Consider the following 17,212-nt stretch of genomic DNA (forward strand, 5'->3'; position numbering starts at 1 on the left):
ACAATGTGTATCCACTTGCGTTCGTCAAAAGAATGTGATTCATTTTCCTTTGGATTAGATCCTGGAAGATCTGAAGCATGGAAATGCTCCTCCTGGTCAAGATCAGCTTGAATGATTACACTTGCCTACATCTGAGCACTGTGTAACCAGTGATCAACATAATATTTTTAAAGCTATTTCTAGTGTAAAGTTAATTCTTGATTCTAGTAAAGTTATAAACTAGACCATAAGTCGCATAATAGTAACTTTTGGTACTCTTACCTGCTATGAGATCACTGTAAAACCCTAGAATAAAATACAACATCAGTTCAAAATGAAGTTAAACATTTACCAACCTAAAGTGGAACTACATGTAGTTCTGGGCAAAGGTCGCCTTAGTGTTGTGTCATTTATAAGTGGTTCATAACTGCTTCTTGAGTTATGCTGCTGTGATTAGAGTTAAGATCCCTGTAAAGCTGTAGTATCTTTAAAACCGCCCCTTAAAACCACTTTTGTATGTTTTGAATTCTGTAAAAATGATTCTTTCTGGTTGAAATGTGCTTTATTATTATGTCCTTTGTCCTGTTGTTATACTATTGTCGCTGCTGAGCCTCACAAAGCGACAGCTGCTGTACAAAATAATCTGGTATTCCTCTTTGTCACGGTATAACTGTGTATGAGGGACACCTAGTGGTCAGACTTAGAAACTGCACTAGTAGGCGGTTCAGTGACGTCATGTTCGGAGACCCAATCGCCGCACTTCGCTTTATTTCGTCTTTTGCAGTGTCAGCCTCCGTCGTACGTCACCTGGTCCGTTTTTCTGCCCCCTCATTGAACAGCGCAGGCTCCATTTTGTTTGATTCTGGATTTTGCAGTTACTGTCGACAGTTAGCGAACAAAACTATTACTTGGACCACTTGAAGGTATGTTTACAGACATTGAAATGCATTATAATGTCAATTCTTGTTTCGTTAAAACTAGCGTTATCTGTCGTGAGGAGGTGTCGTTTGCTTAAATTGGGTTAAATTTGGTAGCAAGGCCGTTAAGTTAGCTGCCTGGTTAGCTCGCTACCAAAATTACACAGGCCTGGAAAGAGATAAGGCATTTGTTAATTCGGCGTGTTCTTGTCGTTATTTATCGTTCTCGAAGCGCTTTGTTAGCTAAACCTTGAGGTTAATATATGTATTTCTTGTTTGTAGACACATTTCCAACATCAACATGAGTGGATGTCGTATTTTCATCGGCCGGCTGAGCCCCTCCGCCAGAGAGAAGGACGTGGAAAGGTTCTTCAAAGGATACGGCCGCATCAGAGATATCGACCTCAAGAGAGGCTTTGGCTTTGTGGTTAGTATCCTAACGCTACTAGTAAATGAGTCACAGTAGCTCTCTTATATGAAGAGAATGGCGCACAACTGTCAATTTATACTTCGCTCTACAGGAATAGAGCCTTGTATGTATCTTAATCGGACGTTATTCATCGACGTATATAAAAAAACAAATTATTATTAATTTACGGGCTGACTTTTGTTCCATATCATATTTGCTGACACACCCTCACTGCAAAAAAGCCAGCATGATCTCTGTGATCCAGTTCAAAATCTAGTTGTTTTTTTTTTTTGATGAGGTGTTGCTTGGCGGGTTTTCGGCATGCCAAATTAACCATCATAACTTGTATGTTTTAGAAAACGCCTCTGAGCCTTAAACATAGTCCAACTTACATAGTGCACACACTAAAGTATTCAAACCCATTTTTAATCGCAATAAGTCATTAGATGATTAGTGAATTTGCTTAAAATCGGCATCTACTGTGATAATTAAACAAGTCTTAAATTAAGTCTTTTTTCTTTAAGCAAAACTGCCAAAAACTTGATTCTTTCAGCCTGTCAAATGCGAGAATTTAATGCTTTTCTTTGAGGTACAGGACAGTAAACTGAATATTTTTGTGTTCTGGACCGTCGATTAGTCAAAACAACATTTGAAATCACACCTTGGGCTTTGGGTAATTTCAATAGGCAGTCTCTCCTTCACACCATATTTAGATCCTGTGGTACTCTAAATTGAGCATGGTTTCATCCTGTTTGCTTTGATTACCCTTTAGATATCTCTAGAACTACTGATATGTGTATAGTTCTGTTGACTATTGTGCAATGCTCAAAGGAAACATATGATGTTTAATCTGGTGAAACAACTCCAGGAACAGTGTGCAACTAGGACACAGCAGTTTGTTGCTTGGTCCATGTATGTTGAAGCTAGGGAAAGAAAGTATGTACTGGCATATTTTAAAATAGTTTGGTACTGTTTTCCTCACACATTTAAGAATGTCTGACATACAAATGGTTTTGTAAATGTTGTTGTATGCTATGTTTTCTGTAGGAGTTTGACGATCCCAGAGATGCTGAAGATGCAGTGTATGAGCTTGATGGCAAAGAGCTGTGCAATGAAAGGTAGGAATTTCTATTGTGGTAAATGTAAATAAAAAATGTTAATTAACTAAATTTGTGTGATTTTACCTTTCCCACTTGCTGGCTGACCTTTTCAGTGGTAAGCAGTTTGTCTAAAAATGTTTATCTCAACTTTAGGGTGACCATTGAGCATGCTCGTGTTCGTCTGCGAGGCGGCCGTGGCAGAGGTGGCAGCGGGGGAGGAGGACGTTTCTCTGATCGCTATGGCCGGGGGTCCCAGAACAGTCGGAGGTAAGGGTCTATAAGGGGATAAAAGAGTTTACTTGCTTAACAATGGCAGGATGCTTGTCTTTGCTTGCATTCAAATGAGGAAGGAACAGATGTAAATTAGTAGCTGTATAGTTGAAATGTGTAAATACTGGTTAAACGTCAATAGTCAGATTATTGTAGTCCATGTGTATAATAGCCATCGTGGGCATTTGTGTTTCATTTCTCATCATGTGAACCAGTTAACTAGGATGGACCTACTTGAAATGCAATACATGTACACTTGAAAGCTCCTTAATTAGCCTTGCTATTGACAAGCAGCTAATGAGAGCTCTTATGCTCTGTGATAAAGTCTGTATCTCAGCCACACAATCTTATCCTTAAGTTGACTGAGGTTTTTTTCTGTTTCAGTCGAAACCCTCCTCCAATGCGCACTGAGAACCGGCTTATCGTGGAGAATTTGTCCTCTCGTGTCAGCTGGCAGGTTAGTATCCCCACATGTTTTTCATAGCAAGCCTCTAAACAGCTGCAACACCACCTCCAACAGTCTGCCTCCAACAATATACACATACAATTCTAGAAGTGATGCTAAAAAAACAACATAGAGACTCTGTTGCTGAAATCAAATCAATAATAATGAATTTAGCTCTCTAATATGTATCAATAATCTATACAAGCCCTTTCAGAATCATCGCTCTTATCAATCTGCATTTCATGCAGCTAAGTAATAAGTCAAAGAGCAGTAACAACAGCAAAACACTTAAATCTGTGCCTGTTTTCAAATTTTAACCAATTCTTCACCCCTTTATTTGCCAGCCTGACTGTTGTGTCATATGGAAGAGCTCGCTTATGGTGGAGTTAACCCCTTCTGGGTCCTTCTGTCTGGGTTGAGCCTGTGGTGTCAGCCAGTCTGTCCTACTCCTAGTTGACGCCTGCTGGTCATGTGAGCGCTCGCTCCACACTAGAGGCGCTGGCGGCCCCTTCACTCACTTGCAACGCCTGGTGTGTGGTTGAGAGCGAGAGAGAGGAAACAGAGAGTTGGCAGAGAGAAAGGAGAGGAAAGAGCGAGAGTCGGTGATGGTGGTGGCGTATTGATCGATGGTTCGTTAATTTGAGGGGCTTCGATCGATCGATATCCCCCCTCCCTTCCCCCCTGTGGTGTTCCCGCACATCGCGAGCGAGAGAGTGTGAATTCCTCCCAGGTGCCCATGGAAATAATCTGCTGTTATCCCGAGGTTATGGTGGGCTCGGAGAGCCTGCGGCCCACCCCAAAGGGTTTCGCTCTCAGGTAGTAGTTTCCTCTCTTCCACCCTGTTCACTCTCTTTACTGAGGCGGGGTGCCGAGACAGGGGCGGTCCCGGCGCGGAGCCCTGTGCCCTCCTTGCCAGGGAAAATGGGGCTCTTTGTGCCAAACGCTGCCCAGGCGGCGCCACTGCAGTTCAGTTCATGCAGATGGTGTTCATCTCTCTGTAGTTGTAATGAGAAGTGGGTGCAAGAATCTCAAAGCTGTTGCAAATACTCAGCCTGTCCAGTAATAACACTAGTCAAAATTCGTTTATCTAAATTGCCACACATACTTTTTTCCATTTTTTATTATTTTTTTTGTTTGTTTGTTTCTTTGTTTGTTTCTTTGTTTTTTTTGTTTCTTTGTTTTTTCTTTTTTGATAAACCTCATTTTGTTTAGGATGGGCTGATGAAACATGGTCTTTGAGGTTCTTGGACTCACCCTCCTTATCTGCAGTAGCCTGTGTAGTCCTCTCAGAGAATCTAACCATCTCTCTTTTTGGGTAAATCAGTCCTGTTTTATGTCTCAGCCTGTGCTTGTGTCCTGAGCCCCTCCGTAAGTTGACTGATGTTTACATGTGTAGGACCTGAAAGATTTCATGAGACAAGCTGGAGAGGTGACATTCGCAGACGCACATCGCCCTAAGCTCAACGAAGGGTAAGACCATTAACTGACTAATGAATATCACAGTATGAAACGTGTTTTTGTTTGTCAGATCAAGCTTACATTTGCAATTTGTGGAAAATAACCATCCTATTAATGACAAATAGCATGAGTAAGGCTCCAAATAATGACATCTCATGTTGTTTTTCAGGGTTGTTGAGTTTGCCTCTTACAGCGACCTTAAAAATGCCCTTGAGAAACTGTCTGGAAAGGAAATCAATGGCAGGAAAATCAAGCTCATAGAGGCAGCCAAGAAGAGGTGAGTTGTCTGCTGAACTTCCATTCACTAAAAAAAAAAAGAAAAGAAAAATCAATACATATTAGAGAAGTCAGCTGATTGTGGCTGATGCATTTCTTTCTACCCATGATTAGTAATGTGCAGATGATGATTTCCAATTTCAGCTCAGGCTGCCTTTTTTTTTATTCACAATTAGAGCCCACTGTTGCCAAGATAACTTCATCCAGTACTGATTGATTTGCTCCACTTGATTTCAGAGAACTGATTTAGCTGGATGAGAACTGACAAGATGACTGTGGCTGGCTTATAATGATTTTTTAGCCAGGATTAGATAAGCGATGTATGAAGAACAAGTCTCAGAGATCACAAGGCAGAAAGATTCATAATTTTTGTTATCACAGTATATAGCTTTAGAAGAATATGAGGTTTATGATGAGCCAATCAGTTGTAACACTCTGCTAAGAAGCCTAAGGGGCAAGTGTAAAATTGTATTGATTTTTGATTACTGTGCCACTCAGGCACTTTTGAGAATAGCACTTAACATTTCTTTTAACCTCTTAAGAGTCAGACCACAGACACAGGAAGTCCTCTTCAGATCATTATAACATCTGGCAGGGTTGACTATAATTATTTGAATCACCTGTCCACAGGCAGACAGCCATTCTCTGCTTCTTATCATTTATTTATATGAGGAACTTCTCTTCAAATGTGCTTTATCTATGTGCTCGTCACTGCTTAATTCAGTTCAAAGTGCTACATAGGGCTCATGTTTCAAAAGCCAAATAATCTTGCATGTATCCTGGGCTCAGGAGTGCTGAAGCCTGCCTCACTGATATGTATTGATCATGCCCTAGCCTAAGTATACTGCAAGTATTAGATGGAGGTTTTTCGCACTCTCTCAGGTATTAAATGTCAGATTGGAACGAAATCTTTGGTTACTCTGTTTGGGATCTCTGGAGGGGAGATGCAGATAAACAACATTATCCTTTGTTTCCCTTCTGGCCCAGTGAGCCATTTTACTCAGGTGGAAGGATGCTGCCCCACCCATTCACACAATGGTTGTCAGATCAGATCAGATACTCGCTTCAATATTCAAATGCGAGATTCCAGGAAATATGCAATCCTTTTTTTTTTTTTTTTTTTTTAATACAACCCTTGTTAATTCTTGATTATTGGTTCAGCTTAACAATATTACTCACACACGTCAAGTCCTTAGTGTGGCAGGTATATATCAGTATGTGTAGTTTGCTGGCAGTGACTGCGGAGGGATTGTTTCAGTGTTGGCATACATACAGTATAAACATCCTTAGTTTTGTTTGTGTTCATTGATGTTTTGTTTATATGTTGGCATTGGTGCCAGCTGCTGTTATTGTATCCTCATACTCTCATTTCTCTTTAATGACTGAACAACACTGCAGTTTTGTTTTGTTATGCCCTGCAAAATCCCAGTAAAAATATTTAAATACAAAAAATTTACTTTATAAGACAGAAATAAAATAACACATTATTTGTTCTGGGAGGAAAATTCACATCATCGCAGCACAAGAGAAAGGCAAAGAAAAAAAAGCATATTTAGTTTTTTATTTGACTGAAATAAATTAAATAAAAAACAAAATATATATATATATATATATATATACACACACACACACACACACACACACACACACACACACACACACACATATATATTTGTGTCTTATCCCGATGTTTCTCTCTTTTCTGCTTCCTAGGTCGAGAAGTCGTTCCCGGTCTGAAAGTTCTTCTCGCTCACGGTCTCGTTCCCGTGGTCGCTCTCCATCTCGCTCCCCCAGGCGCTCCCGCAGCCCCGCCAAGGCCCACAACCGTTCCCGCTCCCGCAGTGCCTCTCCTGCCGGCAGCAATTCATCCCCAGCTCCCAAGTCAAAGGAGCCCGCCAAGCGCTCCTCCAAGACGAGCAAATCGGCCACCCCACCCTCCCCTCCGCCTGCTCAGAGAGCCTCCGTCTCCCGCTCGCGCTCCCGTTCACGCTCCCGCTCTCGTTCTCCTTCTACTGACAGCCAGCGCTAAGAGTTGTGTTTAATTTTAATGGGAATCAACAATAGAAACAACTTGTTTCAGCAGTAGAATCAGCTTGGAGGAGTTGGCACACTGGAGTTCCCATAAACCCCTCTGACAGCCGAGACGAGTTTTCCCTGAGTAAAGTTAGGTTTTTCCTGTCTGGATTTTTCTCATCACTATCTCCAAGTTTTTCACATTAAACATGTACATTCATTGCCAGACAGGAACAATAGAATGATAGTCAGATATTTTATTATCATCATTGGGCATTTAAACTGAATAAGATTATTTGAAGGCAGCAGATTCACAGTGTTGTTCCCCTTAAGTATGGACCCATGTGTATGTTTACACCCAGTGACCCCTTACCTTTAAATAATTCATCCAACAAGGCTGCAGGTCCAGCGCTGCTGTGCCATCATTATGAACCAGCATCTACATTCACCGTTAGTGGGCTCGAGAGTCATCAATCTCTACACTTTTTCAGCAGTAACAGGATGGTTTTGATGAGTCGTGTGACCACTTTCTTTACTCCTTGTGATATTTTTGCTTGTAGGTGTGAGAATTTTTAATCACTTTCCACATTTTTCTCCGTATTGCTCACATCTTTTCCTCTCTTTCCTGACCTACTGTACCCGCCACAGCTGCTGTGAGTGATCTGTATAAATTAGGACGCTTGCATGGGCTTTTGTTTGATCAAAATTAAGAATTTATTATTCTACTGATATTTTATTTCTGTTTAAAACTCAAATACAAACCATCATTATAACTGGCATTGGCAGCTTCAGTATCAAGAACACGTGTAGAATAAAGCACATTGTTCCATCAGTTAAAGAGCTGTACAGTAAACTTACCTTATTTCAAGGATCCTACAATTTCTTTCAGTGACTGTTAAATTTTTTTATTTTTATTTTTTTGGATGTGTGGCTCTTTTGAGGATGAGGTCAACTCTTTGATTTGAACACTTTAAAATGATATTGACACATAATGCAGTTAATTCTAGCATTGTAATGAATGTTATTTTATCCTTTTGGTTAAGGGTTTTGTGTACAGCATTGGAGACTTTTGTTTTAGTGTATAAATGTAATTCCAAGAATTCTTGTTGGTACTGTGACTGGTGTTACTGTGGTTCAAATGAACATGTAGACAAAAATTCAACATTTTTTACGTAAGGATTTTATTTTACAGTGAAAAAATATGATGGACGTTTGTATGCTGTAGGAAGACAAAGAACTCAATAAAAGCATTTTAACTAAATCATGAATTTTGTCTTCGTCAGTGCTGGATGAGTACAGGTAAACTACTACACAAAATGGCTTCCTTGCAGATTCACATCTTTGCAGTTTGTTTCAAGTAGTGGAGGAGCCCTGAGTGAACTGCAGGGCTTTGTCTCGTCTCCCAATAGTTCACATCGCTGGACAAAAATTCAGGAGCTGTATGAGGTCCGTCCATCACACCGTCCCCTCACACGCCTCTTTTAACTTGTCTTCAGTGCTGGCTGGTTGGTATGTGCCTTCGGGTTTGACAGTGAAGTGAACGGATGGAGAGAGCAGATTACAAAATTATTTCTTGCATCAAAAAACATAATGAGAGCCTCCCTCTGTATTCAGACCATTCAATAACGGCTTGTAATCCCATGTTTGCTGTTTTAATACTTGGACTACTTTTGTGATAGAGCCTTTAGGCTTTTAAAGTGAGAGTGGGCTACCATCTGTTGGAAACCAAAATAAACAAAAGTAATCCTTTTTCAGTGAAGGAACCAGTCTTTTGTCGAATGCCCACAAGAGGAATAGGGTTGTATAATGTTGTGAAAGCTTCACACAATAATGACAGAATGTTGGGAAAAGAGGCTGAAACATGCTGAGATTGCATATTGTGCAGACTTTATCAAATGCATTATAAACACTTCATCACTGATTACCCAAATAACAACTACAGATGCGTGTTCGTACTTGTTGATTCACTTACTTGTGGGCGCAACATGTATTAAAGGAGAGAAGGGGCCCACCCAGGCTGCAAGTTTATCAAACACTGGTAGCAGTGGTAATCTGGACTTTTCCTTTTACCTCACCAAATGTTGTGTTTTTGGCACTTGAGAAGCTGAAACCATCAAATGTTTTTTGCTTGATAAAAAGTCTGAGGCCCGGTCGTTCTTAAGGAGATGTAAATGTTTAAAATCGGGTCACAAATAAATACTTGAAAATTCAAAAAGGCTAAATAACTACATATAAGTGCTGGGCTGGGGGTGAACAGTGTTACTGTGCTTTAAGTATTCATGGCAGCAGAACAGTGTATGTAGGATCAACTCTAAATATAAAGTGCCCATGTTCATTGTTCATTATGATGAAAGCTCTGGTGCATTGATGTGTTGGAGCTCTATGGCACAGAGGAATAAGTTGTTTCAGGCTTTGGATGCAGAGATAATACCTGTTAGCAAGATCAATTCATTGTTGTCAAAAAGGAAAAAATAGAATATCATCTGCTTTTTCCTTTAATGGATTAACTGAATACCATTAAATTGTCAAATATTTTCTTTTGTTTCACTCGACTAATGGATCAAGTAAATTCTTCAGCACAGTTGGAATCCTGCAACCCACTCAAATGAAATGTCTGAAAAGGCCTGTATTGTCTCCCGTTAACCCTTCAAAAACCTGGTGTCAGTCTCACCTTCCTCTGTGGGCGTGAACCTCTGGTGACACCTGAACAGCACGATGAGCACGGCCGCCTCCAGCAGCTGGAAGGACACGTAGACCATGGGGAACAGGAACAGAGGGCCGATCACCTCGGGGGCATAGGCCAACTTCAGTATGGTGGAGCACAGCTGGATGTTCTGACAGCCTGTTTCCATAGCAACAGTCCTCCGCTCCCTGAGGAGGAGGGGCAGATTTATACATAAGTCATGGATACATAAAGAAAGACTCATGATTTTTTTCTTTTTTTTCCTGTCATGACTCCGTCACAATAATATCCATCAGAGCCCGAATTCAACCAAGTAATGGCGCCACCTTCTGTGGTTGTGTGTTCGGCTGAATTTAGCAGTATTAGTTGCATTAGTTACATTAGTGTTTGTGTCTACCTTCACAGGTGCTATAGATGGAATTGAATCTACTGGCTAAATCTGATACGATGCATCTTTTCTCTTTGCATTATTAATATTTTTTGTACATAGTCACTGACAAATGAATATAATAAACTAATTTTCGACAGCTTGGCTTCCAAACATTGTTCTTATTAATGGCTTATACCTGATCTACAAAGCCTTAATAGATCATTGATTAACCAATAATAGAGCCTATTAATAACAGCTTTTAGACCTTTTATAAATGGGGCCTCATCAGACAGAGGCACCGAGATAACCCCCAGTCCTCCTGACTTACGACTGGTTGAGTTTGAAGAGTGAGGAGATGATGTATCCGAAGGTGTAGCCTGTGAAAGGCATGAGAGCCCCGATGGCCATCAGAGGAGGAGACAGCACCGTCAGGATGGAGCCACCGATTGCAAAGCTGGCAACGGTGCCGATCCCCACAACAGAAATCATCATTATACTGAGGCCAACCTGAGAACAGCAGGACAGGAAGTAAATCAGACTGTAGATATGTTTGCATTTTATTTGGTTTCAATATAAAAATACTAAAACTGATTATAAATTGCCCCTATGAACAGGTTCTGTCTGATATACTTCTGCGCCACAGAGCTCCATTGATGTTCACAAACCATTAAAAACCTAAATTGGCTGTGACATGTTCCTTTATTACAGTAAACATGAGCAATGACGTTTGTTTTGAGTCAATCCTGCATATACAGTCTTACAGCAGGAAATACTCACTAAGCCACCAAATATGTATTCATCCGCAGCTGAAAGTAGTACCCAACAAATGCAGCATTTACTCTTGTTTGAGTAATGGTCGCAGAAAACAGCACATTTTTGGTATTTTTGCATGATAAGTTACTGAAACTGAATTACTAATTTAGTAAATTACCAAAAATTGTAGCTTAATTTCATGCCTTTATTAGACAGTAGATAGTTGACAGCAAATGAAGCAAGAGAGAGAAGGGGAACACGGTCGTAATGTTCTGTGCTGTAGATACATTTTAAGAACTGGTAAATCTACTTATCTGTTCAGCGTATTGATTTAACCTTCTGAACCTCGTGTCTATGCGCTGACCTTTGTGATGGTCTTGGCGTACCGCGGCCTGTAGTAGTTGATGAGGATGCCGGCTCCACAGGGAATGAGAATCATGAACAGCGATACGATGATGTCCACGTAGGGCACTGAGTTCTGCAGGTTTGTGAAACCCTGACAGTAGAGGTAGAGCAGCAGGGGCATCATGCCCAGAGCCAGCAACGTGGAGCAGGAAGTCATCACAATGCTGAGGGGCGGACAGAGACGAGATGGTAAGAAACCCTAACCCTAACCCTTAACAAATACTGGCCAGATTTTTTAATTTACGATCCATATCTTCCTCCTTATTTTGGCGGCCCCTTGACCCAACACTCAAAGCATCCTGTTTCCCTTTATCTTGAAAACAAGACACGATGGCAAGATACTCATGATATTTACAGGGGATGTTCATGAATCCTCATGTTTTTTTTTTGGTGATCTCTCAACCATCAGGACCAAAATTTCATGTGTACACAAGAAATGCCATTGCATGTCTTTGCTTTACAGATGAAGAAAATGGCAAAGGTGACACATTACATAAACACAAGTAGACTGTATAAAATAAAAGTTAAGAAAATAAAGGGTTGTTAATATACGTATATATTAATTACGTGCATTAATTTGGCTTCTCTGAGACTTTGTTGGTGCTTCTTTTAGTTTCCAACACATTCATGTTCCTTGAGTTTTCCCTACAGGATCAACACTTTTCATCAGTATGTTGTGAGTTCTGGCCCCACCTCTGTCCATCTTTTTTGTAGTGAGGTGTAATGAAAACTGAAGCCTGCAGGGGCTGCTGATGGGGCTTTAGACATGTTAATTTGCAGGTCGAAATATTTTCTGAGATGCATTAGACTTATCTGCCAGACAATTATTACAAGGTTTATGACCCCCAAACGGCCCCATTATATGGCAGGAGCTGTTTAACTACATGTCACAGTCACACTTACTTTCTAATAACAAATCCTGTAAAACTTGTTGTTAAAGCTGATTGTTGATTAGAAAAATGATATTAGGACTCTTGTTTTTATTTGCAAACGTGATCTGTGGTGATGATTTCATTTTCTAGTGTTGACACAAAAATCTTTAAAAGAAAATCTATGATATTAAAGGGATATTTTCAACAAATTAACCTTTTCTCTTTCAAATATTTTCTCAAATGAGGAAAAACTTCAACAGTGGCTAAAACAGCTTGTTTTAATCAATACTTCCGTCTATTTTAGTCATTAGTTGCATCATCAATGCCTCAAGTCTTCCTGTCAGACCTTGCCTCATAGCTGTAGCCCAGATAAGATGCTCAGGCATCAGATAGAGCAGGAATGTCCTGAACAACACGCCACCATAATGACCACACCTTTGTGAAGACTTAATGAGGTGAACGGCCTCGTGGCTGCAAGTAAAGGGATGTAATATCACGTTATTAGGAGCATAACTTGTCATGTATGTTTTATGATCAGACTGGCGATGTCCTGCAGGTCGTTCAACTCTAATAACAATAGGAATTGTGCCACCGGTGATTCGATCACAGGATCTTCTCTGATTGGCACAGTAACATTAATTGCACCTGAATGAAAGCATGTGCCAGCACATCGGCCGCGGTCCTTGAACTTTTACTTAAAGGGTCTGTTCAACAAAATCACAAAACAACATGTTTTCCTACTAGTCATATCATTTCATGCAGAGTTTCAGTTTTGTGTCTATTATTGGGTTTTTAGTTCCAATTAAACTGCTCACAGTGAGGTCTGTGGATTATCTGGAGAAAGTGTGACATTTCTCCTGGCTCGATTCATCTCTGTTGGGTTATTTGAACAGCAGAAACAAAATGTATCCATTTCCATTGTTTAGTGTCGGCAGCACAAGTCTCAGAGGTAGATATCTCAATACCTTGGCACATAAAACCAAAAAATATCTGCATGGCTGGATGCCACTTGGTGGGGAATGTATGTTTTGGTGATTTTGGTGAACTGGCCCTTTAAGCTTTAAGAAAACATTTCCATCAGATCACTCAAAGAATGAATAACTGTGATCTGACGCAAGGTCTCTTGACAGCTGAGGGAAACAGCTGTCAAACACTAGTTGTAAAGATCTCTGTATGTCTGTGGGGTACGACTTCATCCGTCACCTCAAGGAGACACTTCTTCAAGAGCGACGATCTTCACCTTGATATGAAGACACAGGCTGCTGACAATCACTGTCATCTCACACAGATCCACAGACTGAGCTCCTGTTTATTCAATCAAACAAGTGCACTGCCAACTTTATGAGAATCTCTGACCTGTTATTAACTGTTGTGCAAAAATATTGTGATGTAAAGCGCCAATATTGCAATGTGAGCATTTCTTAATCTGCTACTGAGCCCACAAAAAGGTTCAGTTGTGGTGTTCACTTGAACTTTAATCACTTCTGATTGCACTTTTGGAGCGTATGTGTGGGTCAACACAAATGGGTCGTGTGTGTGTACCTGAGGTTCATGTCCCCCTGCAGAGCCAGAGCCAGGATGTTGGAGAGACTTCCTCCAGGACAGCAGCCACAGATCAGAACCACCACAGCCGTCATTTCGTCCAGCCAGAACACCTACAGCATGATATGACAACATCATCTCGCTGATAGTCTGGTATTGATAACAATGATATCACTAATGCATAGGAGATAGATTATAGGAGATAGAGTAAACCATGTGAACAAATAAATCAAAGATATATAATTAATAGCTCACACTAATTATAATCATCAACAAGTTTTCTTCAGTCTTTTTATAATTTCGCCACATTTTTGTTATTTGTTGTAAATGTGTTGTGTTTTCATCTGCATTAGGTTTTTATACAGTCTCTTTGTTTTGTTTTATTATTATTATGCTACTTTACTCCATTCTCCTCAGTTTGTGGAACTGTAAGAAATGTGTAAAGCTTTGAGAGTTGAGCCCAATGCAAGCAATGTTTTCTAAAAAATAAAGGCTGCAACTGAGAATTATTTTTGTGGTCAATTAATTTATTGGTAAGTTTTTTTGATTAATTAACTAATTTCTTAGAGTATAAACCTAAAGATTCAATTCACAATGATATACAAGGCCCGAACCAGCACTACTTAATATCCTCCTTGAAAAATACATTAAAACAAACAAAAAACGAAATACAAAAATCATATATAATGTGATTAAATAGGATATAATATATTGATCAGTATGAATATAGTCAAAAGCATTCATATTGTTGAAGTCATTATACTGGGGTACATTGTTTCAGACTGCAGAAGGCCTCAGATGCTTCCTGAATAGTAAAGATAAAGTGTTAATAATCTTAAGCAGCACTACCAACCTTAGCTAAGCAGAAGGCTGTAAGAGGCATGACACCATACTGGGCCAGTACTGCTATCGTCACCCCCTTAGGCTTCACTATGTGTCGCTGGAATGAAGGGAAAAGGTCTTTTAGTATAAAAACAATCATAAATACTTTATGTATTCATTGTACAACAGGGATAATTTACATTAAACTGAGTGTTTCTGCAGTCACCTTGATCTTAGACACCTCCATGGTGCATCCCAGTGAAACCATGGTGATGAACAAGACGATTACCAAAAGTATGTTGATGGTTTTGTCCAGTACCGGCGACAGCATAGGCGTGAAAACGGAGCTGGTGTTACCAGCCGTCATGTTGTCCCACAACTCTGAATCAGAAAATAGATCATCTGTGTAGTCGATGGTGCCTTCCATGTTGGAGCAGCACACGAGGTACTGAATAGTAATCTTACAACACAAACATACACAGACATTGACACACAGTATAAGACAGGGGGAGAGAGAGAGAGAGAGTGAGAGCAGTAAGAAAAACAGACTGGTGTGTGCTGGGAAATAAGTCATGAGGAATCTAACATCACAGAACTGTGTCTTCAAGCTTCACAGTTTTCTCATTTCCTCATCCATCAGTCATGCACAACACTTCAACTGCTTTTTGTGATTCTACAAAAAAAAAAAAAAGATAACCAGAGCATGACAAGAGTTAAGCAGCCAGGAAAAAAAATAAAAAAATCAGTGACAGGCCGAGTACTGATAATGTTTCACCTTGCTTATCAGAAAGAAGGAGAGTCGGCTTGTTGAGGAAAAACTCTCAGAAGTTTGACAGAAGCTTTATGCAAGTAGCAAAGGGAGATAGCACCGGTGCAACTCTGCAAGTTATGCTGCTGAGGACACATTTACAGATAAACAGACATAATACTGTTTTTTGTATAGGTGAAATTTCTTCCACACAGCTGGTATAGCATGCAACTGTTATCCTTACACTAACAAATATCACATGGACATACATACCATCCCCAAAAGAAATATGAATAGAGATCAGATGTTTTCATAGCCTTTGATAGTTCGAATGTTCAGTGGTACTTTCCTTTTTGTGCTTTCCTGTCCACAGTTCCTACATTGTGGTGTTCATTGTCTCTGCAACCGGCAGAAAGGTCACTGTTGTGTTGATAAGCGTGCTTGCTTTTCATCGCACAAGATCAGCGATCAAAGACAGCATAATCTTTCAGTTCATAGTACACATTATATGGTCCTGAGATCCTTCAACCTAATATCTTATGTATACTCCATATATAACATTACAGTATATAATATTACAGTTTGAAACTTACAAGCAGCAATCGTAAAGCGTACGACGTATACTGTACAGTGTGTATCCTGCTGTTGGTGTCCGATCAAAGTGATCACAATGAGCCATTTCCGAAACAGATCTGTGTCATATCCTCCAAAATAAAAGTCACAAACGTTTCCCGATTTGATTAAATCTATTCCTTTGCTAACATTTGTGATTGCACATTTCTTGAAACTGAACCAAAAAAACGTGTTCATAACCTTATGACAACGCAAAAACGTCACATTTCTGCAGAAAGTCACTTAAATCTGTTTAATCTGTGCATTATGGAGGAAAAACACATAGCTTTTTTTTTTTGTTTTTGAACCTCACTCTCTTTCGTGCATCAGTGCCTTGTTTACCTGCATCTCCAGAGTTGACAACCACATCCTCCCTACTGGCATGCTCACATGCTGTGTGTAGACAAATTACTTTCACAGGATTTCTCACATTTATCTTGCACCCGTAAAAAGAAACACGTTAAAAAAAAACAAACAAACTTAAATACCACAGAGTTTCATAAATGTGTCTAGCAACTGTTCTGTAGGTGAGAATTGCACACCTTTTCTTGGAGGTCAGTTCTTAGAAAAATAGAAGAAAAACCCCCAAAATGGATTTTCCCCAGAAACAAACACTTACATCCACTTGAAGTGTAAAACTGTCAGACATGTTTGCAGCTGTATTTCATACATTGTATCACCTGTTGGGCCAGAGGTTCCTCCTCTTCTTTCCTCTCTTCTCTCCGAGACAAAATCTAGTCCTTGTGTTTTGCTCCTGTCTTTTTTGTTGTCAATCATACATGACACATGACAGCTACCGGCAGTACAGAAGTGCCATCTAGTGCACAGTTGGCTTCTGCAGCTCGAGAGGAGAGAAGCCTGCTCCAGGAGAGTTTCTCACATCGGACTTTAACTAAAGAAAAAGCAGAATACATTAACTAATATCCAACAAATCTGTCTATTTGTATTAGATCATAAAGTGTCCTTGTGTTGTAGTCGGACAATGCTAAACACAGTTTTGGTTGGCATTGTGATCATTTCGATAAAACATAATTTATGGGTGTAATATTGTCAGAAACTAAGGCTAGTAATTGTGTGGTTTTTTTTTTTACAAGTTTCTAATTTATGTTGCTGAGAATCCATCGAAGACATAATAGATGAATTATTCTTTAAAATGTTGACTGCAAGTTCTCCTCTCCGGGGTAAATTTGTGTCTGGAAGAGCGGACGTCTGCGAAGGAGTCTGCATTGTGGAAATCTCAGAGGAAGATCCTGTCAACATTCCCTGAAGCGCTTTCTGTTTGACTTGTTTACTAGTTACCACAATGAGTCATAGAGGAGAAGAGAATAATATCTAAATGAGGATCTCTGTCCTGTGAGAGTATAATTCACGTTGCTTCTCCTTATCTGCTACAACTTTTGACTGTGGATGTTTCTATTCTGAGATGAAAGGGTTAGAAGTAAGGCAAAGGTCGAGAAAATTCAGCTATCTTTGCCAAATAAAACCACAACATCAAAGTCTTAAGAGAGTGGCTCCAACAGGCGGCGAGTTCCATTACA

The 17,212-nt window shown here is 39.9% G+C and overlaps 2 protein-coding genes across 5 annotated transcripts; one reads left to right on the forward strand and one right to left on the reverse strand.

The window, feature by feature from the left end:
* Positions 1-764: 764 nt before the first annotated feature.
* On the forward strand, positions 765-8,128 carry srsf5b (serine and arginine rich splicing factor 5b). Its single transcript, XM_023415019.2, has 8 exons — positions 765-902; positions 1,179-1,323; positions 2,353-2,423; positions 2,559-2,672; positions 3,060-3,132; positions 4,517-4,590; positions 4,748-4,855; positions 6,568-8,128. The coding sequence occupies exons 2-8, from the start codon at positions 1,198-1,200 to the stop codon at positions 6,881-6,883; spliced, it is 882 nt and encodes a 293-aa protein (XP_023270787.1). The 5' UTR covers positions 765-902; positions 1,179-1,197; the 3' UTR covers positions 6,884-8,128.
* slc10a1 (solute carrier family 10 member 1) lies at positions 8,025-16,421 on the reverse strand. Of its 4 annotated transcripts, XM_023415014.2 has the most exons (9): positions 15,656-16,263; positions 15,336-15,461; positions 14,541-14,774; positions 14,346-14,432; positions 13,493-13,605; positions 11,038-11,242; positions 10,249-10,427; positions 9,539-9,738; positions 8,025-8,384 (listed from the first exon to the last, which is right to left on the reverse strand). In XM_023415014.2, the coding sequence occupies exons 2-9, from the start codon at positions 15,336-15,338 to the stop codon at positions 8,323-8,325; spliced, it is 1,083 nt and encodes a 360-aa protein (XP_023270782.1). In that variant the 5' UTR covers positions 15,339-15,461; positions 15,656-16,263; the 3' UTR covers positions 8,025-8,322. The 4 variants fall into 4 exon arrangements, with proteins under 4 accessions (XP_023270782.1, XP_023270784.1, XP_023270783.1 ...); XM_023415016.2 differs by lacking the exons at positions 15,336-15,461; positions 15,656-16,263 and adding an exon at positions 16,355-16,421; XM_023415015.2 differs by lacking the exons at positions 15,336-15,461; positions 15,656-16,263 and adding an exon at positions 16,345-16,399.
* Positions 16,422-17,212: the final 791 nt, after the last annotated feature.

The sequence above is a fragment of the Seriola lalandi genome, unplaced genomic scaffold, assembly GCF_002814215.2.
Source record: "Seriola lalandi dorsalis isolate HSWRI2012SDOR001 ecotype SW California unplaced genomic scaffold, Sedor1 jcf7180002054544, whole genome shotgun sequence".
Lineage (NCBI taxonomy): Eukaryota > Metazoa > Chordata > Actinopteri > Carangiformes > Carangidae > Seriola > Seriola lalandi.

Coding starts and splice junctions, on each gene's coding strand:
- srsf5b (XM_023415019.2), top strand. CDS start 1,198: ATGAGTGGATGTCGTATTTTCATCGGCCGGCTGAGCCCCTCCGCCAGA. Junction 3,133..4,516: donor CCTCTCGTGTCAGCTGGCAG/GTTAGTATCCCC, acceptor TTACATGTGTAG/GACCTGAAAGATTTCATGAG. Junction 4,591..4,747: donor CGCCCTAAGCTCAACGAAGG/GTAAGACCATTA, acceptor GTTGTTTTTCAG/GGTTGTTGAGTTTGCCTCTT.
- slc10a1 (XM_023415014.2), bottom strand. Junction 14,433..14,540: donor TGGAGGTGTCTAAGATCAAG/GTGACTGCAGAA, acceptor CCTTCATTCCAG/CGACACATAGTGAAGCCTAA. Junction 8,385..9,538: donor GTTCACGCCCACAGAGGAAG/GTGAGACTGACA, acceptor TCAAACCCGAAG/GCACATACCAACCAGCCAGC.